General features: G+C 49.0%; 1 protein-coding gene across 1 annotated transcript; it reads right to left on the bottom strand.

Annotated features, from left to right (window-relative positions):
• Nucleotides 1-432: 432 nt before the first annotated feature.
• LOC123067561 (uncharacterized) lies at nt 433-1851 on the bottom strand. Its single transcript, XM_044490306.1, has 4 exons — nt 1491-1851; nt 1151-1227; nt 748-851; nt 433-600 (listed from the first exon to the last, which is right to left on the bottom strand). Exons 1-4 carry the CDS (start codon nt 1849-1851, stop codon nt 462-464), a joined length of 681 nt encoding a protein of 226 aa, XP_044346241.1. The 3' UTR covers nt 433-461.
• Between the last annotated feature and the right edge of the window lie 14434 nt (nt 1852-16285).

Below are 16285 nucleotides of genomic sequence, written 5' to 3'. Positions count from 1 at the left end.
AAGGCTATCGCTACCTGGAAGGATGATTGCAATAGTCTAGGATAACTGCATAGTCTTCTTGGAGTACCAGGGGCCAAGAGTAATTACCAGGGGTCAAGAGAAACAAATAGCAACCATGGGAACAAATCTACTGAATTCTTGTAAAATGTCTACTGAATTTGCTTGTTTGTGTGGAGTAATTTACAAGCAGGTCTAGAAAAATGCACTTGTTTGTGTGGAGTAATTTACAAGCAGGTCTAGAAATACGCCTTTCTCTAACATCACATTGCTAGCATAGATTGAAGTTCAGTCAATCTAAGGATAGCAATTAACTGTAAGTCAATCTCAGGATAGCATTCGCCTGCAAATATGTGTACACATACTCCTGCTTGAACAACAACAGCACCACAGTGGCCTATTTCAAAATTTCACTAATGGATAGAATTTTTTTTACTGCAAAAGAAGCACAAGCTTACCGGATCTCAATAGGAAGGTATCTGCTCAGGGAGCAACATGAGGTCAACATCTTCCCCTTTGCTAGCATATTGCTCACCATATCTCTTAGTGTCTAGTTGACCATCTTCATAATCAGGAGCACCAGTAAGAAAAGCAATTACCCTGCTATTTTTATTTAAGAATAGACAGTTGATAGTTAGACATAAAAACAACAAGTACAAAAGCCTTTGCAAAATACACTATCCTTACAAACATAATTCCCTTCCTGACAAGAAGCATTTAAAAATTGTAGAAAGAGACGTGTTAACTTACCCTAAGCAAAAGTATAACCATACTCTAAACTCAAGCACTGTCAAAATTAGAGAAGACATGGCTGTTCCAAAACCACGCCCACCAAGAAAAACTGTATCTGCTTCCTGCCCAGAAGCAGTTTGTAGAGTACTGTCAAAATTCAGAATGGTGACTGATTTTTTCAGTGAAGTTCATACGGGAAGGTAATAAATCAGTTTTGATTCTATTAACAGAGTACATTGAACTCTGTCAACACAATTAGACATGAATAAGAACTCTGTCTAGACATCCAGTTTTGTCATAAATAAGAACTCTGCCTAGACATGAATAAGAACTCTGTCTAGCATGGCCACTGACATGTTGATGGCACTTTCTTTGTCAACTGAATTTTGACGGTAGTAAAAATGAAAAATTCAGACTTTACCCAATGCAGACTTGCAGAGCACTTGTGCACGAGTCCGATGAGCATGAGGAGGAGCCGTCGTCGTCGATGGGCTAGACCTGCAGAGCCACAATATAATCCATGATTCAGTACTGCGCAACAATGAGCAAATCTTATTGAACTTTGAGACAGTACTAATTTCAGAGTCAGGGTTCATGGGTGAATTTTGAGACAGTAGAAATCTTACTAAAATGTTGGATTTGGGTCACCTATGTGTACAACTCCATCAGTAAAAATCATTAGGACAAAGAAAGAAGGAAGATAACAGAATAGAGCATGCCACGGGAGGGGAGGGGAGGGGAGGGGAGGGAGGAGGGCGGACCGGAAGAGGGAAGAGCGGCTGGTGCTGCCGGACTTGTGGACGAGCCTGTTGGAGCAGGAGCTGCTGGGCGACAAGGGCAAGCTCCTCCTCGGCCACAATCCGGTCCCCCAAGAAGAGGATGGAGGGAGCGTGCAGCGGCGTAGCTCCGGCCGGCGGCTTTGGGTTGGGCGGGAGCGTCTGCTCCAGGGAGGGAGTCGCGGCTGAGCGAGAGGGGATGGTCCGGGGAGGCAGGCGGCATCGCGGAGAGCAGATCGACGAAGGGAAGGGACAGCTCCAGCTCGCCAAGCTCGAGGAAGGCCGCCGCCGTCGGAGAGCAGATCGAGAACAGAAATTGAGCCTTCTCCTTCCCATGGTTCACCATGGGGAACGAGCAAGGGAACAAGGAGAGGGAAGCAACGCGGTGGAGGTGTGGGCCGAGGCAGCTCCGGCGGCGCACAGGGGAGCCGAGCAGGGGAGCTCCAGCACGGGGGGTAGCCGAGAGGGAGGGCTCCGGCACGTAGGGGAGACGAGTGAGGCTGCGAGGGAGACGACCAGGGACTGCGGGTTGTGTCGGGAATTCACAGAGGGGGTTTACGCAAAAATGTCACTCTGACATGTTTTTCGGGACGGAGGGAGTATTACTTGGCAATAGAAGACTTTGTAGTTTAATCCTGTCCACCTTACTAATGAACTGGTTTACTGAAATGAGTTTCATATACTAGTACATGGTAAATCTGTTATGTGTCTGCTTGTTTCTTCTTTTAGAATGCTGATAGAATATTGGGGAACAACGCCTTATTAAGCAATGGTAAAGGAAGTAATGCAGATAAGGTTCATGATAGTGAGACATCCTTGTTGGTCTCCAACAAAGCTGATAAAACAGCTAAGGAAAACTATCTTGAAGACAGTGAGGCAACCCCAAAGTCCTGTCTTGGTGTAGTGTTAGAGTTACTGGCCAGTACCGCTGGCACAAGCTATTCAAACTCACTTTCTGAATAAGTTCGGTTTGTTGAGTCTCAACTACAAGCTGAAAGACATTGATCAGCTGTGCTGCGACAAGAAGCCGAAGGACTGCCGAAGTCCCTGGAGCATTCAGATGCATACTTTCTGGTGCAACAGCAAGCATTGGAGGATTTTAGCGCCAAACAGGAGAAAGCTAATAAGCTTGCTAAGCTTATTGCCAGCATGGTGGATACCCAGGATAATGTTTCTTGAGATCTTCCGAAGTTGTTTCAGTTATGGACTTGTTTTGCTGCCGCGTTTATTTTCACTGGTGGCCAATTTAGACGGCCAATGTATGTAATATGCTGCATTGTTCCCTATATTTGCACTGGTGGCCAATTTAGACGGCCAATGTATGTAATATGCTGCATTGTTCCCTATATTTGCACTGGTGGCGAACTTTGATACACAGTGGATGTAATATGTGCAATAGACGTAATAGCCTAGCATTAGTTGCTTGCTTATTTATTTCCTTATTATCTTGTTTAATTGTTTGCTTGTAGTCACTGCAGTTCCTTTTTCGCGTTTTTCTAGTGGCCACAATAACCTATTTTTATAACTAGGCCAGAATAACCATGGCAACCCACAGACTGTTGTAACCATGGTCCTGCTACCTGTTGTAGTCACCATGGCCCTCCTACGGGCAGTAGGATCCATGGGCCTTCTACGGGCCATAGGATCCATGGGCCTTCTACGGACTGTAGTATACATGGGCCTTTTACGGGTCGTCTTATCTAAGGGCCTTCTACGACTCGTATAATCGTTTCGCCAAACATGGGTCATACTATTCGTGGACCAATAATGGTCCGCAAAATGGGTCGTAAGTGGGCTAGAGTGGAAATCGCCTGTTTTATGGCCCGACCATAATGGGCCGTTAATAGGCCGTATTTGATGACGCTATGAAAACAGCACAATGGGTTAACGGGCCACAAACGGGCCGACTATAACCACGGGCTGAATTTGGCCCACAAGCGGACCAGGCGAGTAACGGACCATAAGTAACCGAATTCGGTAATGAGCCCAAGAATAAATGGGACCTTAGAAGGCCAAAAGTTAACACGGGCTGGAAACAGCCGATGGAATAATGGGCCGTTAATGGGTATAAAGTGATACACTACTCATTATGGGTAGTTTCATCTCGGGCATTTAATGGGTCCAGAGTTACAAAGGGCCTACTATGGGCCAAAAGACGTCATGGGCCATAAATGGGCCGAAAGTTACAACGGGCTGGAATCATATTGGACGGCCCAGATGACGCTACTGGGCCTAATTCGGGTAGGCTGTAATATGCCGTGAGTTAGTGGGCTCTAAATGGGCTATATGCGAACAGGTCATTAACGGACTTTCCATGGGCCGGCCTGCTATGTATTGACCAAGTCAAGTTGGGCCGTTAACAGGCTTTCCACGGGCCGAACTTTTCACCCGAATGGGCCTCTGTTGGGCCGTGCCACATGTCAACGTATCATAGGCGCCTTCAGTCAAATGTGTGGATGACATATGTCCCAATGGTGAGCCGACACATGGTTTGTCTCGCCATTGAGAATTTTACACATGGAATATCCCTATTGGTCCGGGCTGTTAACCGGTTATCGGATCCAAACCGTAACCCGATAGCTTAACGGCGACCCGTTACGGTGGATGCCACGTGTCGGTTACCCTTGATGAAAGCACTTCTATGACGCGCGATTTATCGTCATGGAAGTGGACACTTCCATGATGATAATTTTGGTAATGTCATGGAACATTCTACGACAACTCATGTATGACTATCTTGATTCTGTCATAAAATCGTCATGGATGTACATTGTAACACCCACGATGCGGCTATATCTCCCACGTGTCGAAGCACGACTTAGAGGCATAACCGCATGGTGGTTTTGTCGCAAGAAGGGTCATCTTCACACAATCCCATGTAATGAACAAGAATGGGATAAAGAGAGTTGGCTTACAATCGCCACTTCACACAATAGATAATTAAGATCATACATCATTCAAATACACTCATAGACCGGCTACGGTCAAAATCCAAATGAAAAGAAGACAACCCCAAATGCTAGATCCCTGATCGTCCCGACTGGGCTCCGCTACTGATCATCTGGAAACGATACATAGTAATGACCAAGGGCCTCATCAAACTCCCACTTGAGCTCGGTCGCGCCATCTGCGCTGGTGCACGTGGGAGTGTCGGATTGCAAAACGGGCAACGTGGAAAAAGCTCGGATGCATGAGACGAACACGTATGCAAATGAGATGCACATGATGACATGATATGAGATGCATGACATGAATAAAATGCAAAACAAAAGACAAAGCCCAACCACGGAGGGAAAATGACAACACATAGCCGAAAATGGCAAGAGTTGGAGTTACAAAGATGGAAAGTTACATCCGGGGTGTTATAACACTCCACCACTACAAGAGGATCTCGTCCTGAGATCTAGGACTGAAAGAACTCCAGATATTCGGAACAGAGGTGATCCTCGCGCTCCCAGGTGGCTTCTCGGTCAGAATGGTGTGACCACTTCACTTTCAGGAATTTGATTGACTTGTTGCGAGTCTTGCGCTCGGTTTCTTCAAGAATAGCAACGGGGTGCTCATGATAGGACAGATCTTCTTGGAGGTCAATCTCTTCAAAGTTGATAGTGCGCTCAGGAGTCTTGAAGCACTTCCGAAGCTGTGACACGTGAAACACATCGTGCACGTTGGCAAAATTGGATGGAAGCTCAAGATGATAGGTGAGGTCGCCTCTTTTTCCAATGATCTTGAAAGGACCCACGTATCTAGGGGCAAGCTTCCCTTTGATACCGAAGCGACGAGTGCCTTTCATTGGAGAGACGCGGAGGTAGACATGGTCTCCGATTTCAAAAGCCAAGTCACGGTGCTTGCTATCATAGTAACTCTTATGGCGCGATTGCGCGGCTTTGAGATTTTCACGAATCACTTTGCACATTTCTTCGGCTTCTGTGATCAAGTCGTTGCCAAGAAGTTGGCGTTCACCTGTCTCGGACCAATTGAGAGGAGTATGACACTTTCTGCCATAGAGAACTTCGAATGGGGCCTTGCCCAAACTCGCTTGGAAGCTGTTGTTGTAGGAGAACTCGGCATAAGGAAGACAATCTTCCCACTTCATGCCAAAGGAAATGACACAAGCCCTGAGCATGTCTTCAAGGATTTGATTGACTCGCTCGACTTGGCCACTTGTTTGAGGATGGAAAGCTGTGCTGAAACGAATGTTGGTGCCCATGGCCTTCTGAAAGGATTCCCAGAACTTAGAAGTGAAGATGCTTCCATGATCTGAAGATATCAATTGTGGAATACCGTGCAAGGAGACAATCCTGGAGGTGTATAGCTCTGCCAGCTGAGCTGCTGTGATAGATTCTTTGATAGGAAGAAAATGAGACACTTTAGTAAGCTTGTCAATGACAATGAAGATAGCATCATTTCCATGCTTGGACTTAGGAAAACCAGTCACGAAGTCCATCTCGATGTGATCAAACTTCCATTCTGGAATAGCAAGAGGTTGGAGGAGACCAGCTGGTCTTGGGTGTTCTGCTTTCACCCTTCTGCAGACATCACATTCATTCACGAATTGAGCAATTTCTCGCTTCATTCGAGTCCACCAATACGACTGCTTGAGGTCATGGTACATCTTCGTACTTCTAGGATGAATGGATAGGAGGGAATTGTGTGCCTCGTTCATGATGACTTTTCTCAGATCGCCTTTAGGAACCACAATTCGATCCTCGAAGAAAAGAGTATCTCCGATATATATAATCCTAAGACTCAAAACATTTTTTTCTAGACTCAACAACGCCAGCAAACAAACAAGCAGGGGCCTCCTAAGTCGGGGATGGCTCTGATTACCAACTTGTAACACCCACGATGTGGCTATATCTCCCACGTGTCGAAGCACGACTTAGAGGAATAACTGCATGGTGGTTTTGTCGCAAGAAGGGTCATCTTCACACAATCCCATCTAATGAACAAGAATGGGATAAAGAGAGTTGGCTTACAATCGCCACTTCACACAATACATTATTAAGATCATACATCATTCAAATACACTCATAGACCGGCTACGGTCAAAATCCAAATGAAAAGAAGACAACCCCAAATGCTAGATCCCCGATCGTTCCGACTGGGCTCCGCTACTGATCATCTGGAAACGATACATAGTAACGACCAAGGGCCTCATCAAACTCCCACTTGAGCTCGGTCACGCCATCTGCGCTGGTGCACATGGGAGTGTCGGATTGCAAAACGGGCAACGGGGAAAAAGCTCGGATGCATGAGACGAACACGTATGCAAATGAGATGCACATAATGACATGATATGAGATGCATGACATGAATAAAATGCAAAACAAAAGACAAAGCCCAACCATGGAGGGAAAATGACAACACATAGCCGAAAATGGCAAGAGTTGGAGTTACAAAGATGGAAAGTTACATCCGGGGTGTTACATACATGCATGACAGAAAACATGACCTACTGTGACAAACACGTATCATCACGGAAGTGTATTATTTTTTTGTAGTGTTGTCCTCCCCCTCGTCACGACGCTTCTTAGTAGATGTTGCGCTGGCTAACGTCACGTCACGAGCCTCCTTGGCTTCTGCAGCCTCCTTCCTACTCTCCATGGTGGCGGCCTCGGCCCGGGCCCAGGCCCTCCTAGTGGTTGTGTCGGCCTGGAGCCACCCCTAGACAATCGCTAGGCGCTCCCTCACGAGGCACCTGTTGGCATCTTGGAGATCAGCCCAGATCTGGCCGAGCACGGTGTAAGCCTCATCCAAGGCTCCGGGCCTGATCAGGGGGTCGCAGTTGGCGAGCGCGAGGGCCTGACAAGGAGGCAGCGCTAGCACTATGGATGGCTCTGCGGCCAATGAAGTAGTAGCAAGGTTGAATTGGGCTGCTAGAGGCTCCAGCCTCTTCTCGGGCGTGACGAGGGTGGGCTACCTCAGAACTTGTTGTACCATAGGGGCTGGCTTCTCCTGAGGCTGCACCACTGCACCCTCAGGGGCGAATTCTGCCAGAGGGGAGCGAGGAGTCGCCCCCTCCACCAGAGTTGGGGTTGCCGTAGCTGCGGCAAGGTGCACCGCCTCATGAACGCATGTGCAATCTTCTTCCTCACGTGCCACTCCTGGTCATCAAGATGGGAGTGTTGTGAGCGCATGCGCAATCTATGCTGGAACAAAAGTAAGGTAGGTTACTTACTCCTCGGGCAGGATCCACTTCCTCTTCTTCTCCTTCTCGGCAAAGGTTGGCGCGCCCCCGCTCTCCTTTAGTGTTGCCTTGGCCGCGTCCAGGGCTTGCAGGCGAGGTTCTCATAAACAAACCACGTCGTGGCACTATCGCTCGGAGGGGTGGAGAGATCGCCCCGCGGTGTCGTGGCCGATGGAGCCGCGACCGCCCCAGCAGCGGCCGACCTGCTGGAGCGCAGGGGGCTGTCCAGAGGTGGCGCGGCCGCATCCTTGCCTGAGGTTGCACGTCTAGATGCTCGTGTGGTCCGGGAGTGGGCCTTGACCGCCTAAGGGCCCTGGTGGAGTGCAGGGAGTCCATGGCCGGGGAATCCTCAGCGTTATCATCCTCAAGGGCACGGAGGAGCTCGTGTTGCGATGGAAGGGAGTCCTTCACGTCGCCGTTGTTGCCGGATGACAGCACCACAAGGGAATCAGGGTCAACAGGCAGGTCCAGTCCCTGATCGTTGAAGGTGGGCATGGCAGCGACCAGAGCCTCCCGGTCATTGCGGCGGTACAACAGGGCGTACACCTCGGGTAGATCCGCCCGAATACCGCCTAGCAAGGCGATCAAGGCCACCTCAAGCTCTCCGCGCCTCATGCCGGTGGGGCGCAACCTAATATTGTCACTTGCGCCCTGGTACTCCCACATGGGCTTCGAGTGCGACTAGAGCGACGCGAGGCGCTGCGTCAGGAACTCCTTCACTATCATTGCCCCGGTGAGCTCCTTGGCTTCCATGTCCGAGACAATCCGCTCCAAGACGAGTCCCACCCGGTGGTCGGTGAGCTTCGAGGAGGTCCATGCTGTGATCTTCTTTGGCAGCTCCGTTGGAGGCTCCAGGAACTGATTCAGGTCCTGGACGTCCAAGAAGACCCAACGGTGTTGGAAGCCTTCCACGTTCTTCCCAGCCTTCAGAAGCATGTTCCCGCTCTAGGCCCTGATACGTCTCCAACATATCTATAATTTTTGATTGTTCCATGTTGTTATACTATCATTCCTGGATGTTTTACAATCATTTTATAGAAACTTTATATCATTTTTGGGACTAACCTATTGACATACTGCCTAGTGCCAGTTGTTGTTTTTTGCTTGTTTTTTACTTCACAGAATATCAGTACCAAACGAAGTCCAAACACAGCGAAACTTTTTGGAGAATTTTTATGGACCAGAAGCAACAACATGGGCCAAAGAATTACCACAGGGGTGCCCCGAGGGGGGCATGACCCACCTGGGCGCGCCCTGGTGGGTTGTGCCCACCTCGGTGGCCTCCCACACCGCCTCTTCACCCTATAAATTCACAAATATTCCAAAACCCCCGAAGATAACCCTAGATCAGAAGTTCCGCCGCCGCAAGCCTCTGTAGACACAAAAAACCAATCTAGAACTCGTCCCGGCACCCTGCCGGAGGGGGAAATCATCACCGGTGGCCATCTTCATCATCCCGGCGGCCACCATGACGAGGAGGGAGTAATCCACCCTCGGGGCTGAGGATTTGTACTAGTAGCTCTGTGTTTAATCCCTCCCTCTCTCTCTCATGTTCTTGAGTTGGCACGGTCTTGATATATCATGGGCTTTGTTAATATAGTTGGATCATATGGTGTTTCTCCCTCTCTATTTTGTTGTGATGAATTGAGTTTTCCCTTTGAGATTTCATTTTATCGGATTGAATACTTTTATGGATTTGATAGCATTTGATATATGTCTTGCATATGAATACCCTGGTGACAATGTGGTATTATATTGATTCACTCAATATATGTTTTGGCACTCAACTGGTAGACTCCCGAGGTGACATTGGGGTAATCTATGCATAGGGGTTGATGCACGTTTTCGTCCTTGTTTCCCCGATATAAATCTTGGGGAACTCTTTGAGGTTCTTTGTGTTGGATCGAGTATTATGAATCTAAATAATTTGATGTGTATCATATAATTAACTCATGGATAATTGTGGTGACATTGGAGTATCTAGGTGACATTTGAGTTGGTTGATGTGTATCATATGGTGTTATTTTACTATGAACTTTTCAATAGATCGAATGGAAAGAATAACTTTGTGTTATTTTAGTACGAACTCTTGAATAGATCAAATGGAAAGAATAACTTTAAGGTGGTTTCGTACCCTACAAACAATTTCTTCTTATGATTTCCACTAGATAAGAACTTTGGAGTGATTCTTCATCACACGTTATTGGATGGTTATATGATCAATTTATATTAGCAGTGTTGAGAGATTGCACTAGCGAAAGTACGAACCCTAGGCCTCATTTTCAAGCATTGCAATACCATTTGTGCTTCATTTTATAAATTGCTACCTTGCTATTTTTACTGTTCCTATTACATAAATCAATATCTACTATCATTACTACACTTTTATCACCATCTCTTCGCCGAACTAGTGCACCTATACAATTTACCGTTGTAGTTGGTGTGTTGGGGACACAAGAGACTTTTTGTTTTGGTTGTAGGGTTGTTTGAGAGAGACCATCTTCATCCTATGCCTCCCACGGATTGATAAACCTTATGTCATCCACTTGAGGGAAAATTGGTACTATCCTACAAAACTCTGCGCTTGGAGGCCCAACACGAATCTACAAGAACAAATTGTGTAGTAGACATCAGGTCACGACGAAAGAGACACATGTGGACCTTTGCTCCTTGTCATGGAACCGCAAGCTGAAGTGATGGCGGAAGAGGGCCACTGAGGGCCTCACGCCCACAAAGGCCTTGTAGTAGAAGGAGAAGATGGACAAGAGCAAGATGGAGTTGGGTTGGAGATGGAGCGCCTGGATCTCATAGTGCTTGATGATGGCAGTGAAGAACTCCAAGAAGTGCAAGACGAGCCCAGAGAAGACGATATGGAGGAAGAAGGGGTAGGCTGGCTTTGCCAAGGTGCTCTGCTCCACCGAGCCGCACCATATTAAGGTATTCCCCCACTCGTTGGAGTCACCCCCCGTCAGTGGAAGCACTACTAGAGAAAAGCTTACCAGTAGTGCTGGTTTTTTGCTACCAGTAGCGCGGGCACCAGCGCTATTGCTATGGTGCTACAGCTATTTTGTAGCAGTAGTGCGTTTCTAGACCAACGCTACTGGTAAGTTCAAGTACTAGTAGCGCGTTTTTAGGCCAGCGCTACTGCTAACATTTAGGTAAACGTTTACAAACAACGCGCCGACCGAACGCTCGGCCGGTCGCGCCGCGTCACACGCTCTTCTACCATTCCACGTGTGCATACGGGTCCACTTGTCGCGCCTTCCTTGTCGCTTCGCGCACGCGTCCCCCTATGGACCCATGTGCCCACCCATTGTTTCTTCCTTATCCAACCGACGAAGCCACCAGCCACTCATTTTTTCCATCGTATCATCTCTCTTGCAACTGAATCTCTCACCTGGGCGCATGAAGCATCCTACCTCCTCTACTCCAGCACAACTTTTTCTCCTTGGGATGGCTCTACTCTGTGCCACAACTAGACGGGGCTGCAGTCTGCTGTCGTGAGGCAAAAAGATGGTGTGTTGCTGCTTGCCTGCTTCGGAAGCCGATGGTTGACAGCGATGTGCCCAGCTACGCGATGCGTTGCTTGCTGCTACAGCCTGCAAGTAGCGCTGTGCCCTGCGACCAAGAAGAGAGCAATCCGGAGCTGCAATCATGGTGGCGGGGGATCCGCGATGGCGGTACCCAGTGCTACAACCGTGACGACAAAAGTTACATCCGGCTGCACGGAGGAGCTGCAACCATGATGGCGGGGGATCTACGCAGGCGACGGCCGGTGCTACAACCGTGACGGTAGAAGCTGCATCCGGCTGTGGGGGAAGCTACAACCGTGGCAGCTAGGAGCTACAACCATGGCGGGTGTAGGGGAGCTATTACAATGGTGCCCCCGTGCTACAACCGTCAATGGCAGAAGCTACATCCGGCGCTTGCAGAAGCTATGAGCGGCGCTATAGAAGCTGCAACCGGCGAGTCGACTCAGGTCGTCGCTACAAATCTCGTTGTTGTTTCCAGCCTTTGGTTCCCATGCATCCAGCATCTGCTCCCGCCATAATGTTGATGTTTTCAGATTTTTTTGTTTTGCTACAAGCAGCGAGTTTTTTTTGCTGGAACTGTGTTTGTTTTTGCTACCATGCGATTTTCTATTTTTCTGGAATGTACACCAAATTGTTTGCAATTTTGCTACCACTGCCTTTTTGATTTGCTAGAACTGGCTTAATTTTTGCTACCACGGGCATTTTTCCTACATACTTTCCACGGTGCGATGGCAGAAAAGCTTTATCCGGCGATAGAAAAGATTCAAGCGGCAACGTGATTTGATACGACCAGTGACATACCAGGGCAACAGCGGAAGAAAAGCTACATCCAGCAAAAAAAAGCTTCAAACAGTGGCGCAATTTGCAGCCACCATTGACGGAAGCTACGAGGTCCCGCAGTGGTGTTGCAGTGGGGCAGAAGCGCGACGAGCATGATGCAACCAGAGTGGGAAGATGTTGCGCCCGGCTACGGCGAGGAGGTAGGACGACCTTTTTGTAGTATTGTCTTGAGAGATGCAGCAACCGCGGGCTCGCTGGTGGCAAGGTGCTGCGAGAAACGGACGCACAAGCGCGGCGTGCTCCCCGGTGGCGAGGTGCTGCTGGCGTGGGGCGTCGCGAGGAGGAAAGCGGCGATGTGCTGCCCTCGCCGGAGGCCCGCTGGCGGGGGATGGATATTTTTGTTTCTACTTGCGTTGACCAATGGAAGGAAGAAGACGATTGGGAAAAAGAAATCCAACGGATGTACAGAGTTGTATCGTGCGGCTGACAGTCGACCGGCCCAAATTTGGGCCGGCGCACCGGCGCAGAGTAGCGCCCTAACATTTATGTATTTTTTTTAATATTTTGGCACTGTACATGTTGAAACAGATATATCTTTTATACGATAACAACTCATCATGAACTAGTTTGTTTAAATAGCATATTCATTACCACTAGTCATCATCACCAAACAATGTTCGTCAATGAGACATCATATATATAACAAGTTGGTCACTAGTCATAATCACAACTGCTCATCCTCCTCATCAACTCTAACACATTATAGCACATAATAACACATTCTAGCTAGGACCTACTCCTCTCATAGGACCTACTCTACCCTCTCTTAGGTAAAATATCATAAAACAAGATAGGCATTTACTCTTCATTAAGGAAACTGAACTCTCCATAATGAAGAACGAAGATCATCCTGTCTCCAAGTCTTGGCCTATGCACAATGTTGCTTCCAAGTAGCTCTCTATGATGGTTGAAACATTTTTTCCAATCATTTATTATCATGGCTTCCTTGCTTTTAGAAATCCGGTATGGACAGGAGTGATGTGGATACTGTGACTGACCTGGTCGTGGTGGCCGTAGCTCATAACATCAACGCGACCTCTTGGCAACATCAGATGAGGCACACAATCGATCGGGATTTTCTGTTCAAAAACATAGCAATAACTTTGTAGTTAGCAATGTTGTTTAGTTTTAGCAAAATTTATGCAAAAGATGCACGGATGTCGTAATAGTACAAATACATATATAGTAGTTTGTAGCAAAGATCATCATATAATATCACTAATACATCTCGAATAATAGCTCCTCTAGGTTCAATGTGCCGTGGTGGACACCCAAAGAGAAGGAACCATCCCCAAAGAAACTGCCAGGTATTGGAGAACCGGCCGTTCGCCAATGCAACCAAGTAGCATTGGACGTGCGCGTTCTCCTCCGTGACGTGGTGTTGCACCACCTGTGCGTGGGACTCAAGCCTCTCCACCGATGCAGGCCCATGTGACCACCACCAAAGAAGCTCCGGGTCGACGACGGGTTGGCTCATCACTAAGCTGCACTCACTAGAAGGTAGCACAACCCAGTACCAGCCCGACGGAGCCCAGTCCCGGACATGGCCCCTCGGTTCAACCAGGAGTCCTCCGCCGAGTTGACGACGAGGATGCGGGATAGGAATCGTCGACGTCGAGAACAAAATGCTTAATTATGAAAACAAAATTAATAAACACTTAGCAAAATTTGGCATGACCTTTGCCAAAAACAGGACATATCAAGCACCTGAAATTTGCCAGAACGTAAACGAATTGACATTTCTGGCAAAACATAGGCCACTCAGAAAAATATGACATGTCCACTACAAATTTGCATATAACAGGAAAAATTGCTTTAACTAAAAAAATAACAACAATTGCTTTAACTAAAAAAATACATAGAATTCTGTTAACTACACCTAAAACACCTAAAACACCTAAAATTTTGTTAACTACACCTAAAACAACTAAAACACCTAAAACTCTTTTAAATACACTTAAAACACCTAAATTCTATTAACTACACCTAATTAAAAACCTAGCTGAATTTTTGTCCTAACTTTAAAACCTAGCTAAATTTAAAAACCTAGGGTTCATACGAATTAACTAGGGTTGATACCTAATCTGTCCTAGCAAGGGTTCGATCATAACCTACATTACTCTAATAACCTACATTTTTTCAACTACATAGGATTCAAAATAACTACTCTAATAACTATAACTAGGGAGGGAGGGAGGAGGAGGAAGGAGGGAGGAGGAGGAGGGCCGGGGCGGCGGGCGGAGGAGGAGGCCGACGAGGGGGAGCTGGGCGGCCGACGGGGAGGAGGGCCGGTGCGGGGGAGAGGCCCCCCTCCTTGGCAATGGAGGAGGCCATGAGCACTGGCGGGAGAGACAAGGAGGCCGAGCCCCGGGTGTCGGACTTTGATTTCCCGGCAGGCGCCATCAGGGGAGTCCTGGGCAAAGAAAAGAGCAGGAGGTTGAACGGCGCTTCACTTGGATCTGGAGGAGCTTCTTGTGAAGGAAAGGTGGTTGCCGAGGCGACGTGGGGGAGCGGAGGCGCCTGCATCCCGTCCTGCACAACACGTCAAGCCTGGCCCGCAGGCGATTGCGGCCCGCGGTGCTTCGCCCTTCATTTATTGCCTTCGCTCCGAAGCCAGCCCGAGCACGCCTTGGGCTCGGGGGCTACTGTCAGTGTTCTAGGATCGGACGTACCCAGACCTGCCTGCCTGCGGCCCAGCGCGTGACTCCTTTGATGGCCCGGTACGGCCCAACGCCAAGCCTCAAGGGCAAGGCCCTTGCGAAGGCCCCTAGCTGCACGACGCGAGCAACGCCAGAACCTCCAAAGGAGCGGCTCCCCGAGCCTGCCTCCTTAGGAGTGGAGGTTCCTATGTAGGAACCCCGCCTCATGAGGCCGCGATGACGTGAGCCATGACGACCAAGGCGAGGCGGGCGCCAGCGGGTGCAGAGAGGACAATTTCCTCTTTGGTGCAAAGGAGACAAGGACGGGCGTAGGTTCACGAGGGAGGCCCCCAAAGGTGTCCATTCCATGTAACGAGACTGAGACGACGAGCTCGGTAGGAGAATGTCATCGCCGAACACACTGCCACGTCATGACCAGAAGCTTTGCAGGAGAAGACAACCTTTCACTAGGATAGGATGTACTTCTTGTCCCCTTTCAAAATTGGCCATTGTGGGATCCCTTTCCGCCTATGCTATGAGGGAAGAGGACCAAGGCAACTATATATATAGACTAGCCTCCACCGTAGAGAATGGTGGGACTATCGGTCCTCATCACTCAGCCCTCGCGAGGCCACTCATACATTGTACCAGTTCATCTTCAACCTCCTCGAGAGGCCAATCCACAAAAGGCAGGAGTAGGGTCTTACACCGCAAGGTGGCCCAAACCTGGGTAAATCTGCGTGTTCATCCCTTCTCTACAATCACACGCGCTAGGTGAGATCGATCCTTGAATATAGTGAGCGGAGCATCCCGGTGAAGCGGAGCCCTTCGCACACGCCCTAGAGTTCGAACCTCATTGGGTCTGTGGAGCCCTGATTCCGACAAAAATAAAATGCGTCCACGATCAGCAGCCCTTGCCTACCGTAGCTCTTGGCTCTTCTTGAACTCGTGCAGGCGTTTGTCCAAGCGGTCGACATGCTCGTGGTACATCTAGAGCATGATCTTGAGCTCTGAGTTGGCTATTTCATCCAAGATCACCAGCTCAAGGATGCGACGGACATGTTCCTCTACTGCGCCTAGGTGGACACCTGGGCCAAGGAGGCGGACGAGCCTAGGAACCAAAGTGTTGGCATTGAGCGGGCCGCGAACAAGGCAAATAGCACGACCCATGCGAACGGTGCAGCGGGCGTCCGGTGCAAGTACGGCATAGCCGGCCTCTGGTGCAAGTACGACACGGCCGGCCTCTGGTGCAAGTATGGCGCAGATGGCCTCTGCCAACTCCTGGCGAGGAATGGGGGTACGGACAGGGCGTGTACCCAGCGATGCCCTGTCGACATCAAGCAAGCACTGATGGATCCGGTCTTGTTGTGCGGTGCGCCGCGCCTCTCGCTCTGCGGTGCTCCAACGGTCTTGCTGTGCGGAGAGCCACAACCTATTGGTACAAACGCGCCTAGCTATTTCTACGGCGCACCATCGATCATGTCGTGTAGCAAGCTGCAGCCTCCCGGCGCTGACATGCCTATCTTGATTCGCGATGCTGAAGCGTCGTGCGCCAAGGGTCTTCTCAACCCTGGCAAT

This window comes from Triticum aestivum, chromosome 3B (assembly GCF_018294505.1).
Source record: "Triticum aestivum cultivar Chinese Spring chromosome 3B, IWGSC CS RefSeq v2.1, whole genome shotgun sequence".
Classification (NCBI taxonomy): Eukaryota; Viridiplantae; Streptophyta; class Magnoliopsida; order Poales; family Poaceae; genus Triticum; species Triticum aestivum.
Note: the sequence above shows the minus strand (reverse complement) of the source record. Positions and strands in the feature narration are given on the sequence as shown.

Excerpts from the sequence above, each read along its gene's own strand:
- LOC123067561 (XM_044490306.1), bottom strand. The coding sequence starts at position 1,851 with ATGGTGAACCATGGGAAGGAGAAGGCTCAATTTCTGTTCTCGATCTGC. Across the intron at positions 852-1,150 it reads GCTCTGCAAGTCTGCATTGG|GAAGCAGATACAGTTTTTCT; the intron begins GTAAAGTCTGAA and ends GCTTCTGGGCAG. Across the intron at positions 601-747 it reads TGGTTATACTTTTGCTTAGG|CAGGGTAATTGCTTTTCTTA; the intron begins GTAAGTTAACAC and ends AAATAAAAATAG.